Here is a 23,216-nt window from a genome sequence, read left to right as displayed (position 1 = left end):
ACCAACCAGATTGTGTGATTTCAGCAGGTGGAAAGTAGGTAGAACATGAAACTTGGAGTTTCCCATTGAACCCAAAAAAAGTCAAAGACAGCCTGTGACGAAAGTAAAGCAGAGACACATTTGGTGTTTCTCACCTACTCAGTACCATTCATCTAGATTGGACATAATTATAGGTTTAGAAAACACTTGTATTACAAGCTTCATTTAAACTAACCACCTATAGTAACAATTTTTAAAGAAATCCCTACTGCCTGGACAGTCGAAGTGCCCAGATCTCTAATAATTTTTAAATCTATCAGAGTTTATCAAAACTCGTAGCAGCAAACTAAACATAATCAGACAGCATTTTTTCTAGCTAATAAGAGTCAAATTATTTTCTACATTGCAGCTTGCTTCAGAGCTTGAGGATCTGAAGAAACAGTTCCCTTACCGCTAGGAAATAATACGATAATATCATAGATCAAAGATTATCTCTGGGAGGCTGATAACTTTCAAGCATTATTAAAATTTCTCCATAGGTTACCATGGAACTTTTAATCTCTAAATAGCAAAGATACCAAAGATTATGGGGAGAAAAAAAAATATTCCTCATATAAGAAGTCTGCACATACTTCTACATAACGTAATAGGACAAAAATTTTAAGAGTATTTTTACGCTAAGATGTATGTCAGTCAGACTAGCACTTCACACAGATTTCAGTGAAGTCTGAAGATCCCTTCCACAGTGGTTTTCTCTGGAACAGGCAAATTTTACAATAGAGAGTACATAAGGGACTCGCCAGCTTTTCTCCTGCCTCTACTTTACTTTAATCCACCCGCCCCAACCCGTATCACTTAGCATGATGTTGGAGCATAAACCTCTGGTTTGCCTTCAGCAAACAGTTCTAAAGTTTTGCAGTGTTTTGTTTTGGGGGTTTTTTTGGGTCTTTTTAATGTTTTTATTACATGCAAATTTGATCTGAGATTTATGTGGTTTACCAGAAAGATGAAGTACATAAATACTCAAAAAGACATGCATGTTTTTTTTCTTCAGAAGTCATTCAAAAATTTCTGTGAAAGAAAAGCATTTTTGCTGTACTGAACGTAAATGAGTATCTCCTGGAGGTTAAAACAGTCTGCAAATCATTTTTAGCAGTATCATTCAGTTTACAGATATTTGCACTGAACTACTGAAAAAACAGAAATCTCTATAGCCTTTTGGGTTCAAGACATAACCTGGAAAAGTAGATTTTAAATCCTGAACGGAACATGCACCAGTCAAAATGAAGTCAAGCATTTCACATCAGATATACTAATAGTTACCTGATCAATGATTCACCTAGACTGTAGCTGATTTTCAGTTTTCTTTACAGAGCCCTAATGTCTAGATAACTGAAGAACACCTGTGCAAATGTCTGTATCAGGAAAATTCACTAACATTGTCAAATGGACCAATGCAGATAGTTACTTCTAGATGCTCATCACTCTTACGATAAAAGCTTTCAAATTTTTAATAAAATATCAAGTTATTTTCAAGAAAAGAAAATAGCTTATGATTGATCATGTACACAGCCTGGACCACAGGTAAAAAAAAAAGCAACAAAACCTCTTTACTCATTTTGAAATCAAAGAGCTTTCTAAAAACTTTTCACACTTGCTTTTAAGATGAAGCTAACCCAGAAGTAATGTGTGGCTCATTTCTATATTGAAAAAATACTTTGCAAAAGAACACAACTGCATGCAATTTACATAAAGAATGAATTTGAGACACATGCAAAAAAAATGGTTATAAACTTGAAGCACAAAGAGCTTTAGGCTTCTTGAACTAGACAATATGGGGACAACATAATGAATTCTTTATGGATAAAGAATTTGAAAAGAATTTCAGAAATAGTGCAGATATGGTCAACCTACAAGTTGCTTTCATCATCCCGCACCCTCAAACTTTAAATTGTTAATATTAAAAATTAAGTGCCCTCAGGGAAGTCTTAAAATCTGTTATGGGCTTATTTTCTATCCACACAGATCTTCATACAACAGGACAGTTAGTGGGCTAAGAAACTACATATGAACATTATGATTGCTTTCAAATGCAGTTGCTGGTCAAGGTATAATACTTGCATAATCAATAATGAGCAAAACATTACGTAATCTCAGATGCTTAACGATAAAAGTTTAAGGCCATCATTATAAAATCTGAAATCCTAGGAGTTTTAACAAAATATGTACTATTTTTCCAATTTTACATTTCTGCTCCTTATATGCTTCTTTGCCTCCATACCCCCAAAATATTTTTTCTTCTGCCTTTCTTGCGTGCAGAATAAACCCAACAGTTAATTTGAAGACAACAGGGAGAACTACTGGGATGCAATACAAACTCTTTTTTTTAAAAGCAGAACACAGCTTTTGAACATCAATAAACCTGTAATAAGTAACTAAAGGTGATCTGCTGATCAAACAAGTTAAGCAAGAGGAATGAACCCATTGTGGCAGTCTTGAGAACTCCCTGTTTAACCAGAAGAGACATGTCCACAATGTTATCTTGCTACATCAACATAGGAACTCCTGTTTGACAAAAAGCTTAACCACAATGTTATCGGAATGTATTGTTTTGAGCTGATTCTGTGACCGACATTTTATCTAAACTACCTCAAGCAAGAAGCTACAGAGGGGTGTACCGAAGATGTCGAAACTGACCTCCCTGAAGATAAAAAGAGCTGCTCAGCTTGCTTGAATTTGCGAGCCTTTGGTGGAGCTGCGACTCCCCGGCCGCCCAGCGCTGCTTTTGCCTTCCTACCTCAATAAATATTTATTGAATCTATTTCGGACTCGATTTATTTTAAATTCGACTATAACAAACCCATGAGAAGATGTCAAGATCATAAATCCAGCTGTCGAGCTATTTCTCATAGAAAAGGGGGAAAAACTACAATATATTATCAGTAAGGTAAGAAAGGCAGGTATTGCTTTTGCAGAGGAGAAAAACCATTTCCATCAGAGGTGACATGATAAGGGAATGACTAAGACAAAGAGGCTCCAGCAAAGGCTTGTAGAACATCTCTTATCACACAGACAAAAGGACAAACTGATTCCTAGTAGATTAGTGTCTAGAAGGGTAGTCAAACATTTAACCAGGGCTAATGACATTGAGCAATTTTTTTGTTACCAAAAAGGAAAGAAATAAACTAGTCAGATAATCTCTTTAGGTGTAGCATAAAGAGAAGTAAAGGGAGGCAGGACATGCGGGAAGAATTTTAGGCGCCTCGGACAGACTGTGAACCCTGGAGTACCTAACCAATGGGAAACAGGGGAGGGAAAAATTCGGCCAGGATTAGGGAATAAAAAGGTGTGTTTCAAGAACTGAAGGTGTGCCTGCTTGCTAGGTCACCCACTCTTGCAAGAACGTAAATAAAAACGTGCTTCACAGAGGATTCTGCCTGAGCCTCTTTCATTCAGACCGGAACTTGTTTCTCACAATCTGGGGGCTCGTCCGGGATAAGAAGTCATCTTCTTGGGAGTCCCTGTCACCGAAGGACGGGAAGACGCGTCCCGTTGATTTCAACGGTCTCGTGGATCGTCGGCAGGGATTCCAGGAGGAATCGACTAAGATCTCGAGAGCCAGTTGGACGGCAGACTCTGTGAACCACAGGGGAAAAAGGGATAGGTGCAGTAGGCACAGACAGCACGACTAGGCAACTCCGTGCATGGACCAAGGTAAGAAAAATCGGACTGTATTGCGTTGGTGGTCGGGACATTCTAAGAGACTTGTGTGTGAGTGACTGAGACGTACTGCGGTACAAAGCGAGTGTGGAGTCCGGATCCGCGGTTCTGCAGTCCCGCGAGGGGCGCAGCCGGAGAAGGACGAAGCGAAAGGAAGGGGTGTAAGAAAAGTCTCTGTTCAGAATGGGAAATAAGGATTCTAGGCTTAGGGATGGGAAAGGGGATACTAGGAAAGACCCCGGGAACATTCCCCCAGACAGTCCATTAGGGAGGATGTTGAGATATTGGAATATCTCATCATCCACCCATCTTGTACAAGGGATAAGGACAAAAAGAAAGTGATACAATGTTGTTGTTTTGTCTGGACAAAGGAGCCTATAAGACCTCCTAGTGTGTTTTGGCCCAAATTCGGGTCTGATGAAGTTCGGGTGTGCCAGACTCTAAATGTATATGTAAATAGTAAGGAACCTGTCTCCTTAGAAGAATGCGAATACGCATTTTGTTGTGTTAAAATAAGTAGATATGGGAGTCGGAGTCATCCATATCCACTTTATATGTTTCCAAATAAGACTCCTAATGATAAATCAGATAGCACAAAGGTCGAATCTACAAACTGAGACCCTTTAGATTGTTTACCACCCCCTTATAATCCACCCCAAGCACCACCAGTGCCAGTGCTCCCAGGTCCCCGTGAAGCTGCAGAAGCGGGGGAGCCCCAATCTCCCAGGAGAGAAGAGCCACCTCGGGAAGATTCCCAAGTGAAAGTCCCCAGCGTGACCCCCACCAAAGCATGCTCCAGATTGAGCAAGGAAATAGAGCAATGTCGTAAAGACATCCTAAATCTCCCTTTGCCTTCAGAAAAAGAACAGTCGGAAGCAGGAGCAAGATAACTGCAGATCCCCTAAGGGAGGTTCCCCTAGGAGCAGGAGAAGTGGGTTACGTTAGTGCTCCACTCACAAGTAGCGAAGTGAGGGCGTTTAAGAGAGAGGTGAAATCTGTAATTGCGGATCCCATAGGGGTAGCCGAACAGTTAGATCAATTCTTAGGGCCAAGTTTTTATTCTTGGTCCGAAATCATGTCCATTTTAAATATTTTGTTCACGGGAGAAGAAAGAGGAATGATTAGAAGGGCTGCTATGCAGGAATGGGAAAAACGAAACCCACCTGCTCAGGGTGTAGTGCCAGCCGAACAGAAATTCCCAACTGTGGATCCCCAGTGGGATAACAATAATCCTGAACACAGAACAAATATGAAAGACCTGAGGGAAACGATAATTTTGGGCATTAGAGAAGCCGCTCCTAAGTCGCAAAATCTTATTAAAGCTTTTGAAATACAACAAGGAAAAGATGAGACACCCTCTGCCTCCTTACAAAGGCTGAGGGATCAAATGAGAAAATATTCAGGCATGAACCCTGATGACCCAGTAGCACAGGGACTATTAAAAGTTCACTTTGTCACAAAGGCCTGGCCAGATGTACAAGGGAAACTACAAAAAATGGAGAGGTGGAGCGAGAGACCCTTAGAAGATTTGTTGAGGTATATGGTAGGTATATGTCAAAAGGTAGGAGGAAAAACAGAAGCAGAAAGCAAAAATGATGGTATCTACTGTGGATCAAGTCGTAAGACAAAGGATTGATCCTGTAATAACTCAAAGGCGAGAAACTTGGGGGCGAGGAAGAGGGGTGAATAACAGGGGAAGAGAGCGGGGAAGAGGGCTGCCCCGACCACTCCTACCAGCAGCTCGGGGTTCACTGGCACGGTGTTATCATTGTGAGAAAATAGGCCATTTCAGGCAGGAGTGCCCTGACTTCAGAAGGGAGGAACGAGTGCTGTCGTTGATGGATTTTGATTATGTAGCATAGGGAAGTCAGGGGTTCCCCAGCTCGAGGTCCCACCGGGAACCCTTGGTAAATTTAAAGGTGGGACCTCAGGAAGAGGAAGCAGTCTTCTTAGTCGATACTGGAGCTTCTAGAACTTCTTTGAATCTTATACCCCAAGGGGAAAAATTGTCTAATCAACGAATAGTTGTGTCAGGAATAAAGGGTGAAGGTCTCTCAGTCCCTGTTTTTGAACCCATGATTGTGGGAAGCGAAACTGAAAAAGTGATGGGAACTCTGTTATACATACCAGAAGCTGGGAGTAACCTCCTAGGTAGGGATTTTATCACTGGTTTAGAATTAAAGATAGAAACTTTAAGAGGACAGACAATGGTATCTATGAAGTTGCTAACAGAACAGGATGAGCAAAAGATAAGTCCCGAGGTACGGGTGAGTGAAGGGAACCGAGGAGGGTTAAAAATAGAACCCCTCAGGGTAAAACTCATTCTGCATTCAAATGTGATTCGACAAAAGCAGTACCCAATTCCCCTTGAGGGAAGGCAAGGGCTGCAACCAGTAATACAAGCACTAGCCAAAGATGGGTTAATAGAACCCTGTATGTCCCCTTTTAACACTCCGATCCTGCCAGTGCAAAAAACGGATGGTTCATATCGCTTAGTGCAAGACTTGAGAAAGATTAATGAAATAGTGCAGGCACGACGTCCGGTGGTCCCAAATCCCTATACCCTAATGAGTAAAATTCCTCCTCATCATAAATGGTTTAGTGTAGTGGATTTAAAAGATGCTTTTTGGGCTTGTCCACTAGATGAAGGGAGCAGAAATCTATTTGCATTTGAATGGGAAGATCCAGAAAGGTGTGCCCTTTGAAACCAAGGACATGTTCCTTAAGAAATATATACTGGGGCTGTTGTCTTCTCTCTCTTTCCTCAGAACTAGAGGCCTTCTTGCTCAAACTCCGCCATTGGAATTTGTCGTCCATCCGTATAAACCAGGGGACTGGCTACTAGTCAAATCCTGGACAGAGAGTAAGCTCCAACCGGAGTGGGAAGGACCATTCCAAGTACTCCTCACTACTGAAACCGCAGTGAGGACAGCAGAAAAAGGATGGACTCACTACACTCGGCTAAAAGGACCAGTTGAACCCCCACCAACAGATCCAGTGGAACAGTGGACTGTACATTCTACTGACAGCCCGCTGCGAGTAACCCTAAAGAGACAATGAGCTGTGGGTTGAGGCGGGATGATCCAATTGGGAGACATAAATCTGTGTATGCCATGAATTTTAAGAAGCATTTTGCGATGATACTGGTCATAGGGGCAGTACTGAGCTTCCCACTAGGAAGCTGGAGTGTATGCATAGATCACATACGAAGTGCACACCCAGATTACCCGGTTAGGCTTATCATAAATATCACTAAAGGAGATACCCCACAGACCGTACGCTTTGATGCCCGTCAAGTACTGAAGTGTGGGAATCTAGGGGCCCAAAGATGGTTGAGTGGTGAAAACAAGTGCCTGTGCCCAGAAATTTGGAGGGTCGCAGAGGGATATCATGAGGCTGCACCTTGTGACCGATGGAGTGAAGTGTGGTGGACCACGCAAATTGGAGGGTGGACCGTTGATGACAAGTGGATTAAGTCTTCTTACTATTACCTTCTCAAAAAAGAAAATACTTTTTTACAAAGGATCACCTTCTCCAGAGTGTGGCCTTTTTGAATGTAATCCTCCGTTGATAACTATAACCCAGAGGGATGATATGGCTAACCTAATATATGGAATAGGAGCAGATGTGTCTGGAAGAGATCCAAGGGGAAGATTTAGAATAGCTGCACTGGAAAACAGCAGTCAAATGGAAGGGACAACTATGACTACTAAACTCCCAGTAATACAACAGTGGGAACCACCGAATGATCCAGCCTTGGTAACGGTTACCGAGATTAAAGATCTTAGACAAACATTTGAGATTGAGACAGGGTACGGTGAGACAAGTGCTTGGGTAGAATGGGTAAAATATACTGTTAGTAGTTTGAACCAAAGCAATTGCTATGCTTGTGCCTCAGGAAGGCCCACAGCACAGATCGTCCCTTTTCCCTTAGGGTGGATGAAAGATTCTGTAGGGATGTGGTCTATGACAGCATTATACCAAGAAAGGACCGCATGGGGAAATTAGACCTGTCATTCACTTTCCTTACTGCTTCCTGCCTTAGAGTCTAGAGATGTTAAAGTGCCACCAGCATTTTCCACAGCAATTGGTAACCATCCAGTCTGCCTCTCACGGCAGAGTGTGAATGCTACCAAACCTGTGGGGGGATTTACCTTATGCACTGAAACTCTGAATGTGACCAAGGATATAAAAGGAAACTACTCAGTGATATGAGTGCCTCGGGCGGATCTCTGGTGGTATTGTGGAGGGAAGACCTTGCGATCTGTGTTGCCGGCTAACTGGAAAGGTACATGTGGAATGGTACAATTGGCAATACCATTCACCCTAGCATTTGAAAAAGGAACAGGAACCCTGAGCTCAGGCAATAGAGTAAAAAGAAGTGTGGGTATATCCTTTGATGAACGGATATATATAGATTCCATTGGAGTCCCTAGAGGAGTCCCAGATGAGCGCAAAGCAAGGAATCAGATAGGAGCAGGATTCGAATCTGTCTTTTTCTGGTGGGTAACTATAAACAAAAATGTAGATTGGATAAATTATATTTACTATAACCAACAGAGGTTTATTAATTATACCAGAGATGCATTGAAAGGAATAGCTGAACAATTGGATGCAACCAGCCGAATGGCATGGGAAAATAGGATCACCCTGGACATGATCTTAGCAGAGAGGGGAGGCGTGTGCGTAATGTTAGGGAATCGGTGCTGTACCTTCATCCCCAACAATGCAGCTCCAGATGGTACTATAACTAAAGCCCTTCAAGGGCTCACCACTCTAGCTGATGAGTTAGCTGAGAACTCTAGAATAGACACCTCACTGACAAGTTGGCTGGATTCCTGGTTTGGGAAATGGAAAGGTATGGTGGTATCAATATTGACTTCTCTTATAATGGTAGCGGGAATGTTAGCAGCTGTAGGATGCTGCATCATTCCCTGTGTGCAAGGATCAGTTCAACGATTAATTGAAACTGCCCTAACGAAACGAGTGGAAGTAGACCCTCCCCCATACCCTGGAAAAATGCTTCATCTAGAAGACAATAAAAACTGTCGAGAAGGAGAAGAAGAAGAAGAATGTAACACCATGCTGTTGGCTCTAGAGGCCTCATATGGAACCATGCCCTAGAAATGCAAAAGACAATAAGATTATGAAAAAGGAAAGGGGGAAATTGTAAGAATTTTGTAATTTAACAATTAAAATTGTCTGAATGGCTGCAAAAGCACCTCACCATCCAATTTCAAACATGCTTAACTGTTTATTTCTCTTAAGCAATGCACTTACTTCAGAACAAAACCACTTGTAACTGTTCAAATCCTGAAGTCCCCCAGAGTGCCTTTTCAGACTTTCCACATTTTTTATGAGGGCCATATAATCCTGCTAGACAGATTAAAAAAAAAGACTAGATTGGATAAATACAGAATACTTTTTTCCTCTCACGAGGGTGTAGCAGAGCCCACTGCCCACAGAACTGGGCATTCTCTGCGCTCAAAGGCTTTCAATACCCAAGTGGAAAAGCCTTAAGCAACCTGCTCAGGCCTCATAGATTATCCTGCCCCGAGAAGGAAGAGATCTCCCTGAAGTACCTCTCCAGTAATCCTATTACCTCTGAGGCAGGTAACAGCCAAGCTCACGTTAAACTTCTAAACAGACAATCACAGGAACTTGTCTTTCTCCCCTGACACCCTCCTCCAGGGACTTCTTTACCACCAGGCAGTAGGCTCTCTCAGGAGAGCCTGCTAGCTGCTTATTCTACTTCCAGTACAGAGATGACTTTGCAAACAGTACTCTCTGTCCTTCTACAGTATTTAAAGTAAAATTCAAGTGCATTAGTATGAAGAAACATGTTACTTTCTTTTTTAAAAGTTGTCTACAGTAACATTCTCCACCTACAAAAATTAACTGCTACAAGTACAGTTTTTACACGGCTACCTGCACTGCAGTCCACTATGTCAACTCTAATGTTTTGAAGAAAACAAAGAACTGAACTAACAGAATCAGTAAAACATTTTGAGAAACATGCTTTCATGTATGAATCATTCAGACATTGAAGTTCATGCTAAATTATAAAGCACATTCCTTTTCCATGTTTACCTTCACTGCTATTTTCTTAGTTTCCCCCCAAAATTCAATCATTTCAAATGCAAACTTTTCCTGGTATGCCCCACGACATCACTATTTAATCATTTTAGCTTATTCTAGCACAAATATTATGCTACCAGCCCATCTCACCACATTATGGATGCTCTTTCTTCCACACCTATTACCCAGATAGCTCCCTCTAGACATATTGCATGTTTACCTCTTCCTAGCGTCTATTGTCTTTAATTTTCAATCAGAAGTATTTAGCAACCACCTTAATTCCAACCGTTCCCCACAAATACCCGATTTGTTGAAAATGGCAAGAATTCACTCAAGTGTAAAAAGCACCTTAAAGACCTTCGTTGCCTCTGTCACATGCAGCAATCACCAAGTGATTATGTGCACAAAGCCCAGTCTAACACATTTAACTTGTAGGCAGTGCAAGAACACACTAAACACAAGTGAAGTACTTTCCAACCCACCACAGCCTTTAGCATTTTAGATGCTTTGTGAGCTGGAGCATAAATCAAAAATCATAACTAAATTCAGCTTATACATTGTTCAAATTTGTAGTTTAATTGTAAAAGAAATACCTTAAGCTGATCTGTATCTGGACAGTAACAGCGTGATGCAGTCTCTCCAAAAAAAAAAAAAAAGCTAGGCTAAATCATATTGCACTGGTCTAGAGTATTAGAACCACAACTTGTTCAAGATGGAAAAGCCTGCACAGATTTTGTAAAGAGAAACCATGCCTTAAAAAAATTCCTGCAGTTCTCAAAATAACACGTACAGATAGAGGAGATCATGTTAATAAGCGTTTTGAAAATTCAAGTAAACATACTCAAAGACCCTCACCAAAGACTCTTAAAGCAAGAGGAAAAGGGTGCAAACTTTTCACAGGAATTAAAAGTAAAAAAAAAATTAGTGAAAAAGATAAAAGAAAAGAAACAGGATAATTTTTTTTAAAAGAAAAATCTCTTTTCACAGCAGAGGGAATTTATCAGATGAGTCCCAGTGCTCTGTCTTAGAGTCTATGTAGTTCAACACACTCATAACTGAGCTGCAAAAAGGGTGAAAGCAAAGAGAAAGTTTGCTGATGACAAAACACAATTCACATTAGAAAAGTAAAAGTTAGAAGGCAATGGTAATAAACATCAGAAGTTGATGGAATCAGTAAAATAAATTAAATGGCAGATCAAAATTAATGTAGATAAATTTCACCAATAAAATAACGAAAAAACTATTTTGATTCCACACATAGCATGACTACTACTTAGGAACGTGATCCTGGAGAAAACAGTTCCGTAAGAGACACAAGTTTAGCATTCAGCAGTGGGTTACAAAAAGTGTATACAAAAATACACCCTGTGAGGAAAAAATTATCCTTATATTACTGCATAAACATGTGATGTGCCTGCCTTGCTAACTCTCTGCTTCTGGTGTTCTAACCATTTTTATTAGATCTATGTAAAGATCATCCCTCTTATCCCATGACTCCTTGCTTTGTTCAGAAGCTTTAAGCAATACACATTGTTGAAAAGCCCATATTACAGAAGCACAACTGAAAGAGGCCCACGGAAGGACAAAAAACATTGCCAAAGGTATGGAGGAATGCTGAAGTAGGTTCTCCCAACCTGCAGTCAAAACATCTGCAGAAGATACAACTGGGACTTATTGAACTGGGAGTGACATGAAGCATGTGAAGGGAAAACAATTGTCACTGCCTTCTTATACTAAAATACAAGACAGTAGGCAAAGCAGGACCCAACACAGCAAGTTTAAATTGGATGGCACTTCACACAATTTACTCTCAAGGTCTAAAATGTCTCACCACACCATCTTTTCTGCTGGGAACACATTCCTGTTTAAGTTTAGACTGGACAAGCTTATAAAGTAGGAATCTTCTGAGAAGTGTAAAACATGAAAACACCATTTCTGGTTCATTCTTTGAGGCTGAGGCCATCGAGGGTAGGAAGAGCATCCAAGAAAACAATCACCATATGCCCTGCCACATTCTGAAAGCTCAGCTTTAGACAGCACTGCATTGCTTAATTAAAATACTTCTTACAGAAATAAGATATAACCAGCTTATTATCCTACATCAAATTGCAAGCTGATCTCTCCATTGCTGAAGTTTTCTTCCTAAAATGTAGATAGATGTAAGACACTGAGAAATTCCTCTAAAAAGCACAGACTGCTTAGTTAATTCACGTGCTTCTCCATGGGATAGATATTTACTCAAACTCATTGCCTAGTGGTTAAGTTTGGATCTTCAGTACTAAAATACCAAGTCTTATTTCCATAATTGAGTTTCCAATATTCTAGCCTAGCATGTTTCTCTCTGGACACAAAGCCTTCCAGATTGCTAGAACCTGGAGGATCAGCAACAGCAAGCTCAGAACAGCAAAAGTGTCCTCTCAGCATGAATATAAGCAAGAGTGATTTGTTTTTAAAGACAGCAGCTAATCACTTGTGGTAATGGTTCAGAGTTCAGACCTCAGTGTTAATTTAACATGATGGGAAGACTCAAAGTGATACTGGCAACCTTGAGAAGGCAACACTGTTTATCTCTAATTATTCAGTTTTGACAGGAAAAAGTTTTTTTGTGTGAGAGAAAACAGTGCTCCCCACAAACAGTCCTTGCTGCCACCAGGACTAAATACCCAAACTGCCAATTTGAAAAATGTGCTTACTACTAGCAATTCAATTTAAATCCTACATGCAGGAAGTTTAAGACACCAGCTTACTGGACTGAAAGGTGCTTCAGTAAAGTCTCACAATATTTAATTACACTGCCTCAGTTCCATCATGCTATATTTTTTATTAAGTATTAAAAACAAAAATGGTAGCAGCAAGACTAAAAACCTGTCACTCTTGGGGTATACACCAATTGTGCTTTGCTGTCTAAAACAGTTTAATGAATAAAGGCTGGCAACCTTCTGACCAACGTACAGTTTTAACCTTCAGAATGCTTTCATTATGTTTCTAAAAAAACACAGAAGTCCCGGGCTTCACAATAGCTGAGGCATTTTACAGTGTCCAAGAACCTGAAACCAATGTATGGTTAATTCTCCATAAAAATATGTTTCTTCTCCTTAGATAGCCTGTTTGGGGACTTCTCCCATAAAAGCACTTTATTTAGACAGTACGGTACTGTATTTTGCTAAAAAGCTTCCTTAGTGTGGCATTACTTTACTAACAATAGGTTACACAGAAATTAAGTACATGATACGAATATTCTGAATGTCACACTAACGTTTATACCACCAGTGTTCATAAATCAGATGGAACAAGATTGCATAACCAGTAACAAAGTGTCCATTGCATCATTTACTTCAGTTTCTGAAGCTCACTGGGGCTCACTGAAATCAGGGTAGTACAGCCAATGGAAGCTGATTTAATTCCAGTGGAATTTACTCAAACATACAATTGTTCTTATTAGTTTTGAGCCAGTAAGTCAATTCATAAGAAGTGATTTGTTCAGTATTTATATTTCAGTCCTTCAATTCAGTGAAGCCAATGCATTCAACAGGGTGAAGTTAGTTACTCATAACGAAAACCAGAAGCTTGCTACTCCCACGCTGGAGGGGTACAGGAAGAAAGCCTTGCACAACCTGACAGACTTGGTCACACTCTTTCACTTTGCCCTACCAATCCGATGTGACAGAGAAGAATCAGAATAAAAATTATCATTAAAACATCCTTTACAAACCAAAGAAGCAGCTCACCAAAATTTCAGTTCTGTATTTATTTCTTCATCAGCAGCCCAAAGGACAAGCTTTCATTTTTGAATGCCAGGGATGCACTCCCACTGATATCAAAGAGTTATATCTAAAGCCATGATCCAGCCTCTCATTTTAGTCTGAATAAGCTCTTTCAATAGAGTCTAGGCAGAGAGTTCTAGCAATATGACCAGCCACATGAGAATCACAGGGAGCTGTAGGAACTGCAATAACAAAGCAGGAAACAGACTGTTCAGTCAGGAATTGTGAAGCAGACCCTAAGCTGATTTAAGTGCAGTTGTGCTACTGCTATACCAATGTATAGCAGAAGATAAATCTAGAGCCCCATGTCTCTCTCTCGTAAGACACACATTATAGGAACACGAAGTCCCTTAAAAGGCACAGCTAGGAGGCAGGGGATAAAAAGAAAAACGCAAGGAAGCAAAACCTGAGATCATTTTATAAATTAAGAATTTCTGTTATTTGGAAGCTAAATTTTCAAACTGATAAACCAGCATATTTTAAGTACTAAAAAGCATTCTTTTAATCCTTCATCCACCTTTAACAAACATCCCATCCATTAATAAAAAAAACCCAGGTTAGTCCTTTGTCAGTTATAGATTTATTTTCCATTTGACTTTGACTCTTCTTAAAGTTAGAAAAAGAAATCAAAGTTTTTTGACTTTTTTTTTAAATTTCCCTACCTCTACCGTCCATTTCATATTTAAATAAATCCATCTGTTTCTCTTTCATATAATGGCATCAGCCATTATTTCTTTCACCACATCACCTGTACTGATAAAACTGAAAGCTTACATTTCTTAACTAAGATGTTAAAAGGCCTCTTCTAGCATTACTTTCCTATTCTGACTTCAGATTGGGTTACTGCATCATATATATCTGGAGTTCTAAACAGCAGCTGCTGCACACAATCCTAGAAGAACAAGTATACCATACAGCAGACATCAGTTGCACTTCTTGAAAGAGTCCACCCTGCTTTTGGAAAAAGAGAACTGGAAGACTCAAATACTGAAGTCATCGCTTACAAGAAGTGTGAAGCAGTCACTTCAGAATTAACTTACATGAAATAACTTATTTGACTAATGAATTCCATGGAAGAACATTTTTTTTACATCTTCTCTGGGTTAATCACTTATTAAAAGTACCTTAACACCCTTATCAGATATGAGTAAGGGACAAAGAACCTACTGATATCAGACAGATAGTTTCAAGATTTTTTTTACATTCTTGAGCTTTAGCCATGATATCACATTAATGCAACACTATTAATGCTCAGATAAAGATATTACAACTTCATTCACTCCACATTAACACAAATCAGTAAACTATCCTCTCTCCAACAGCAGAGATGTTTATCTGTGGGAGGGTAGGTGACACATGTAGGTGATGTTGGCTCCCTGACAAACCGAACATCATTTTAAAACTTTTGGCATGAGATATGCTTTCAGCATATCTCATTTTGTGAGTAAACTAATATTAAACACATTATTCAGGAACACCAGAATATGAATATAGTCTAAAAAAGTACTAATAGCCAGTAAATCAGATTGCAAATAAAATTTGTATGATTTTAACTTGCCAAAAGAGATTTATGGTGGCAAGACTTCACCTAGTTTTGTATCTGTACCCCTTCAAACACCGCCAATGCCCGGATCATCTGTTTTGTTACTTTGTGTGCTCCCTTGGGTTCCCCTAGTCCTACTTTATCCTCTGGGCTCACTACCGACAAAAGCGGATGGGTTATACTATCTCAGCTGGGACCATCCTGCCTGAAACAAGACGCCTGTCCCTATCTACTGCAGAAAGCTCAGGAAGCATGTTTTTAAGGCATCCTGTGAGCGTGTACACGTTCAAAGGGAAAGGCTTAAGCCACTCAAAAGACGTTTCTGCTGAGAAGTAATACCGCCTTCTCAAAAAGAGAGACGGACAAGAAAGACTAGTAAATTATTAAAATTGCATAACTCTACGGTTTTGGTTCACCAACAGGCACGTCCTAGAACTTCAAAGGAAAACTAAGCTTTACTTCCAGGTACCTTGCGTTTATATATTTAAAGGAAAACTTATTTACAACCACCTTACAGGTGTCGCCTCTGACCGAGATAAACTAGTGACGAGTGCCCCGGGCCGGCACAGACGAGGCGGCACAGCCGGCGGGAGCCCGGCACCCCGCCGCACCCCAACTCCCAGAAAACTCCCGGGGCCGCGGAAGCACCTGGGGGGCAGCCGGCCACCCACGGGCGGGAAAGGGGCGAGGGAGCTGGCCGTCACGGGCCGCTCGCCCCGCGGCGGTGCCCCCAGGGCCGGCAGCACCTGGCGGCCTCCGGCGGAGCTCACCGCACCCTGGCGCCGCCTCGCACTCACCGCGCCACCGCCCACCTTGAGGCCGACCCTCTTCACCAGCATGATACAGCCGCCCCGCCTGGTGCCGCTGCCCTCCCTCAGCGGAGGCGGCGGCAGCAGCAGCAGCAGCAGCTGCAGCAGCGACGACGGCGGCGGCACCTCCTCCTCCTCCGGGGCCGAGGATGGCGGCGGCTCCGACTCGGGGCTCATCTCACTGCCACCATCCTGCCGGAGAGGCCGGGCCGCAGAAGTTGCTACTAGGAAGCAGGCTGGGGGCGGCCTCCCGCGGCTGCCGCCGCCGCGCCGCCGGGGCGGGGAATCACATGACCATGGCACGCCGCCCTGCCCAGGCAGGGTGGCGGAAGTTGTCTCGGGCGGCCGGAAGCTGCTCGGCCGCTTGGAGGGATGGTGCTCTGTTAGCAGCTGAGGCGCCCAGCTTTATCCTGCCTCGCAGAGGTACGCCCGGTAGCAGCTCCCAGCTTCCCTCTGGGGAACTGAATCTCTTCCAAACCGCTGTCCTTATCTGGCTTTGTTAAAACTTGCTGGGCGCCTTGGCCCATTGTCACTGGGCAGGTGTAACTGTGAGCTCGGTTTCCTTGCGCTTAGGTACTACAAGGCCAGCCGGTTATCAAAAGTATCATAAGTTATCATAAGAAGTAGAGCTGTGTGCATCTCAGTTGAGCAGATGTGCACACATTTTGTGTAAGGTAATTTAGTGCTGACAGTAAAGCTTATGACTGCTAACAGACCATAAAAAATCAGTCCAGCAGGCCATCTGCCTGTCCAGAATAAGCTGTTTGCCAGTGAGATCAGAGCGTCTATGCATGGCCAATGCTGAGAGGCTTTCATCCTGCAAATGTTTCCTTCCATCTTGATATGTTACTGGGGTCAAGCCTTTGTTTTCCCTGATACCTTAGGTGTTTTCCACTAGGTGCCAAGCTGTTTACAGGATCAGAACTTTTCAGTTTGCTAGAATAATAAATGTTCACTTAAAGTGCCATTTTCTATTTGCTGTGTATCTATTTTGTCAGTGTATAACAAGATACACTTGCTAAATATAGCACATTGTGAAAATTATCTTCTATGGTATGTTGCACAGCAATTTAACAAGTGTTCTCTTTTAGCAAATGGGCATATGTTAACTTGAAAGCATGTCTGTATTGAAAGCATGTCTCTTCGTTGAAGCTCTGTCTTGCTTAGAGTAGACATCGGCATTTTAAGAGGAAAATTGAGTACCATGAATTAAATAGACATGCAAAATTTTCTGTCTTATTATATAGGGTTTAGTAAATCAACATGTATTCTTTAAAATTACTTTCCTTAGCCAGCCCAAGCCAATTGTGTATAGAATTTCATGCTTGCTTTCCACTTTTTTTTGTTCTGGTAGCATAGAAGTTCGTACAAAACCTTTAATTTCTTCAAAAGTAGTCACCACTGCAAAATACAGTAACATTTTTGCGCCTTTGAAGACTTGACCATTTTTTTATTGACTTGAAAACCAAGGGACTTCATCCCTTACAGTTTTGTGTGTTTAGCTTTGGTGTGTTTTGTTTGTTTTGGTTTTTTTTTTTTAATTAAAAGGCTTCCAAATACTGAGAATTTTTTTTTTTTTATTTCAAACACCTTCCTCTGTTAGAAAGGTATGAATTTATAGGCTTAATATATCGGCTCTTGTAGGTAGACATGTTTCTGGCTACCACATCAAGTTCATGTAAAAAGTATTGCTTGAAATCATCATTGTGTTTTGAAAATTTCAGCGTTACAATATTTACATATATCACTTAACTATTTTATCCAATTCATAAAAAAACAACAGAAAGTCTTCGATCACCTTCTATGGCTGTTGATTCAGGCTCTATACACAGTGACTAGTAATTTCATGTCATTATGTCCTTGTGCTGTACAGAATTTGAAGTTGGAAGGGTTTTGTTCACAAGTTCAGCAAGGTATATCATATTTATTAAGAACTGGTTAACCAAATAACTGGAAACAAAAAGAAGGAATAAATACTCAGTTTGTGAAGAGATGTTACTATTACAGTTCCTCTCAATTCTGTGCTCTATGCTTTTTAGAATATTCCTAAGCAATATTTTTAAACTATCTGGAGGGGGATTAATAATGAAGATATAAAGTTTGTTACAGAATGCTATTCAGCATGATCAAAACAACAAGGAGTTGTAAAAAATATAATGAACTTGAGCAAATGCTAAAGTGTCAGCTGAAAATGTTGATGAATGAAGATGGGTAATTGAGGGGAAAAGAATTCAAATTAGTCATTGGGTTTATAGATCTCTGAATTAGCTATTTGTAGTTAGGAAAGAGTCTAGAAACGGTACAGACAGTTTTCTGAATTCTGAGAAGTGGTTAAAAAGGTAAACAGACATTTTGAAAATATTAGGAAATAACTAGGTAAGGAAAATGTTGCAAATACTATGTCAACATGTCATACATCCATGAAGTCTCTATGGTGTTCTCATACCCATCTCAAAACAGAATTAACAAAAACCACAAAAAAAGTAAAACATGGAGACTGAGATGAGCAGAGTTATGGAATGGCTTCAGTATGTCAGAGATAACTGAGAGCAGGGAATGGTACGACAGCAATTATAAAATCCTGACTGGTATGGAGAAAGTGTCTTTTATCATTACTTAAAATTCTTATAATGCAGGAAGAGGAGGCACTAAATCGAATGATCAGGAAACAAGTTTAAAACAAACAGAAGCAAATGGGTTTTTTATAGGCAAATTCTCATTAAATCATGGACCTAATTTCCACAGGATATTTTGGTTCAAAAGTACAAGTGGTTTAAATGGCAATTACACAAATTTGTGTAATAAAACTCCATAAAGGGCTATTAAGCAATAGAAAGTCCCTAAGGTGCTGACTGCAAAAGGTGGGTGAATTTATTGGAACATCGCTCTCCTGTTGCTCGTATTTTCCACTCTTTCTGTAAGCATACACTAACTTCTTGAGCTCGAAGTAAATACAATGCATCGACATTCCTCAATGAACAATAACTGAGACTCAAGAGGGTTGCCTCGCCCTGGCCTTTTAATCCTTGAGGTGTCTGCCAGAGGAGCGTCCCGATTCAGGGGAGATGCTGGTCACTGCCAACTGTGATCCAGAAGAGCTCATTTCGGGTCTCAATAGAATTGCTACTTATAGGGTCTGAGGTAACTGACTTTCATCAGGTACTTTTACACTCCATCCTAACGCAGACAATGGGATATTCTGGTACTTTCTACCAATTGCACAAGCCCTGAACTTGCTAGATCTTGAAGTTCTGTTATCATCTTGCTTTTTGGGCCACAATCCATATATTATCAGAAGTGATCCATTGTTGTTATTGTTCCCAAATGATAGGAGTCATGGGAGCCAGGTACAAGAAGAGGTTGCTGTAATCTTCTGGTCTATTACTCTCCACCTTTTTCTTTCTTTTGTGTCAGACCGTTATGTGTCTCAGGTAATGTTCTGGTCTTGTTATGTAGCCCAGATGTGGGGGAAATCACACCAAGCACTGGGTGGCCTGAAGGAGGTGGGAAATTGCACCACCACAGTGGTCTGGTGGCTTCCTTGTCCAGACATCCAAGTGCACTACAAAGCAGCCACCCTCCATCAACATGGACAGCCCCTGCCCCCTTCCCTCCCCTCCCAGCTCCATCTCAACTGGCTGCTCCTCAGCCACCACCAGCATTCTGCCCACTCGTGCATAGTCACTCTATGACTAGGAATAGTGCCAGGAGCTCAGCCCCAGGGTGTGCAGTGGAAAAGGACAGAGAGCTCCCTTTGTTCATGGCTTTGGGGAGCTTCCAGCTCCTGCTAAGACCATCTTGGGGGTAGGTGTTTTTGCTGCCTTATCTGCCCTGTAGGCTGCTCACAACTGTACAGCTCAGTGCCAGAGGAGGGAGGACAGGGGTGTATTACAGTCTGGTGGCTTTCCTGCCCAGTCAGCCACTGGCGGTATTGTTACCTCCCAGTTCGACCATGTTGGGCCCGGGAGAGGTTCACAATAATTCCAGTTGTGAGATTAAGACACAAATAAGCTCAGATGCTGCTCACTGCAGGTTTATTGTTATTCCCTAGCAATAGTCACAGAGACAAGCGATAAAGGCACAAGTAGAGGAAAGGCAGAAAGGAGAAGCAGTACTACAGAGCGTAGCAAGAGTATAGTCACCACCACAGGCCCGACAATGTCTCAGTGGTCTTCTGGAAGTTCAGCGGCATCTTGTTGATCCATGGTTGATGGTGGTGGGGGTCTCAGTCCCAATTCCCAAATTGCAGTGGGTCACTGCTCCAGTTATAGTCCAGGTAGCCCAGGTTGGTCTGTAGCTTGACCAACCAGTGTGACAGTGGCCTTTGCCCAGCTAATTGTCATTTTACACAGTCCCTGTATAAGCTTTTCCTGCCTCCTGGTGCTTGGGCAGTGCTTGGCTCAGCACCGACATTGTGCTTCAGCAATTTTGGAGTTAACAGCGCAGCCCTAGGTGGGCTCTGGAGTAGGCAGGGTCTGGCCAATTTAATAGCCAGAGGCCTACACCCTTTCCAGCTCGGGGGGAGGGTGGGGGGAGGCGGGGGCGGGGCCGGGGGTGGGGAGGGCAACATACCCTCTTCAGCTGATGGCAGTCTTGGGTGGTGACTGGCAAGCAAGAGGATAGGCTGCAGAAGGTGCTAAATACAAGCAAGCTCTTACCAGCCCACAAGCCTGCCATCAATTTGCAGAAGCTTAAGCAAGCTTTGAGACAATTATTTTAAAGTTCCAGTCTTTCACACCACCCTGTGGCTCAAAGGTTGCTGTTGCTGTCTTCAGGGTCCGAGGTGGTGATAGAGGGAGAAGATAATAAAGCAGGAAAAGAGCATTTGGTCATGCAATTTCTACAACTGAACACTTCGGCTGTTACACTGCATGTATATATTTGACACCATCTGGTGGTGGAGTGGCAGCAAACTGTGTATTGGTTACAACACGCTGAATTAATTGTATTAAACATGGAACAATACATGGTAAAACCCACAACATTGCTATACCACACAACATATAAAACAGGACACGCATAACCCACGGGGCACCTGGAAGCCATGAGAAGGGATTAAATTCCCAACCTTTCCAGGTTTAAACAGGGACATGGGCCAGTTTTCTTATTCCGGAGTTATTTGTTTAACAACTTGACTATTATCATCAAATTTTAAACAACAGTTCAAATCATTTAATTTACCACAAAAACCTCCTTCCTCGGCTAGCAGGTAATCGAGAACCATGTGGTGTTGCAAAATTGCAGTTCGCATTTGCATGGCTTGGTCTGCCAATAGATACACGGCGCGAGCAGTTTCATTAGTAATAATTTCTAAAACAGCTTGCAGTCGAATTATATGGGTTTAGATTACAACTAGGTTCTCGAGCGCCACTAATCCACTCATGGGGGTTCCAGGTGGCTGGCTCGTATGTTCAGTGATTCGCTGGGGGCCCCACTTTTGTCCACTTCCGGCAGTCAGACCTGTTTTAATAGATCGCTTACTTCATATGAGATCATCATACAGTTTAACGCCTAAATTATCACCACCATCTTCAGGGAGTAAGAAAAACAAGGGGCGAATTATTCCAACATAACATACTGCAGTCCAATTTGCTGGCAGCACTTTATATGCGCAATGTCCGTAAATCCAATAGTGGCCTAAAAGGCTTTAGTACCATTTTCAAATAAACTGGTGGGAGTGGAGGGCACTTGAAAATAAGTTGAGTTGCCCATCCCTAGAGGGTTGAGGACTGTCAGATTTAACCATGGCCCGTATGAACCAAGGAAAAAGGCAAGGCCCGCAACATGACATGACCAGGCACCTGTGTTATTCCTCCATTTACTTGTTACTTTTAGTTTTGTAGTAAATGGCCACTCTCCATGAGTTTCATTTCTGGTCATATTAGTTGGAGACCAGAAGCCAGAAAATGATTTCTCATGCCCTGCTTCATTAACCCAAGCCCATTAGGCATCCTTGGCTACACCATCGACTGCGAGGCCGTGGGCCTGTTGTGTGGATACCACGTAAGTACTATTAGGAGGCTTATGATTTGCCTATGTGAAGGTCCAGTCACATCTACTAATTCCCATGAAAGTACCACCCGGTTGGGTGCAGTTCAGGCAATATTGGCCTCGGGCTGGGTATCGTGCTGGCCAAGACTTTCTTCTTTCCAGTAGGTATTATTTCCAGCCTCACTATAATTGCTCACTAGCCATTTTGGGGAAAGGGGGACAGAGGTCCATGGCCAGCTTTCCAGGCCAAATGGTCCTCCATTGATCCTCCAATGTTAAACATATTCAACATACTGTCTACAGATTTTCCCAAGGTTACAAACTCATTTTCCCATGGTTACAAACTCATTTTCCCATTTGAGGGAAAAATTTGTTGCAGGGACTATTGCAGGGGCTTGTGGGCAGAAGGCTGTAATTTTCAGACACCTGTTTGTCCCCCATTGACTATTGATGTGTGTGACAGCTTCCCAAAGACGTTCGTCCCATCCTGACTCATGGGGCTTGAGGAATCATTTGAGAAGACCATTAGTGCATTCCACTATTCCATTGGCTTGAGCATAATACGGAGTGTGGAACATCCATTGAATTCCTTTCTCTTTTGCCCAATCTTGTATGACCTTGGCAGTAAAGTGGGAGCCATTGTCTGACTGGATAGACTGTGGCTTAGGGAAAGTACTGAACCACAGTTGCAAGGCCTTAACAGTGCTTTCTCCCGTCGCACGGGAAAAAACCTCAGCTTGCACCAGGCCTGACACAATTTCCACCCCTACTAGTACATAATGTTTCCTGTTAGACCTTTGGAATGGGCCAACGTAGTCTATTTGCCAGGCATCCCATAGTCCTTTACCTGTTCAAACATGTAATGTGTCGTCTTTAAGAGAGTGTTTTTCTAACCGCATACAGCATTGGCCACAAGCTGAGATACAAGTCTGGCACTTTGATAGCCAGAGGCCTACACCCTTTCCAGCTGGGGGGTGGCAACACACCCTCTTCAGCTGATGGCAGTCTTGGGTGGTGACTGGCAAGCAAGAGGATAGTCTGCAGAAGGTGCTAAATAGATACAAGCAAGCTTCTTACCAGCCCGCAAGCCTGCTGTCAATTTGCAGAAGCTTAAGCAAGCTTTGAGACAATTATTTTAAAGTTCCAGTCTTTCACAAAGGCCGAGGCAAAAAAATTGTTGAGACCCTCAGCCTTCTTCTTGTCTGTTGTTACTAGTTTGCCATTCTTGGTCATCAGGGAGGATACGCTTTCTTTAACCTTCCTTTTCTGGTTGACATACCTGTAGAAGCCCCTCTTGTTATTCTTAGCATTCCTTGCCAAGTTCATCTCCAG

The 23,216-nt window shown here is 42.0% G+C and overlaps 1 protein-coding gene across 2 annotated transcripts in view; it reads right to left on the bottom strand.

The window, feature by feature from the left end:
* MFSD14B (major facilitator superfamily domain containing 14B) overlaps positions 1–16,176 on the bottom strand; it is a 47,318-nt gene extending 31,142 nt beyond the window's left edge. The window contains exon 1 of one of the 2 annotated variants that reach the window (XM_054185537.1): positions 15,882–16,176. In XM_054185537.1, the coding sequence (XP_054041512.1) occupies positions 15,882–16,070 (189 nt within the window). In that variant the 5' untranslated portion in view covers positions 16,071–16,176. The remainder of the gene's footprint in view (positions 1–15,881) is intronic. The other variant, XM_054185538.1, reaches the window with a different exon arrangement.
* Positions 16,177–23,216: the final 7,040 nt, after the last annotated feature.

This window comes from Rissa tridactyla, chromosome Z, assembly GCF_028500815.1.
Source record: "Rissa tridactyla isolate bRisTri1 chromosome Z, bRisTri1.patW.cur.20221130, whole genome shotgun sequence".
NCBI lineage: Eukaryota > Metazoa > Chordata > Aves > Charadriiformes > Laridae > Rissa > Rissa tridactyla.
This window is presented reverse-complemented; position numbering and strand designations above follow the sequence as displayed.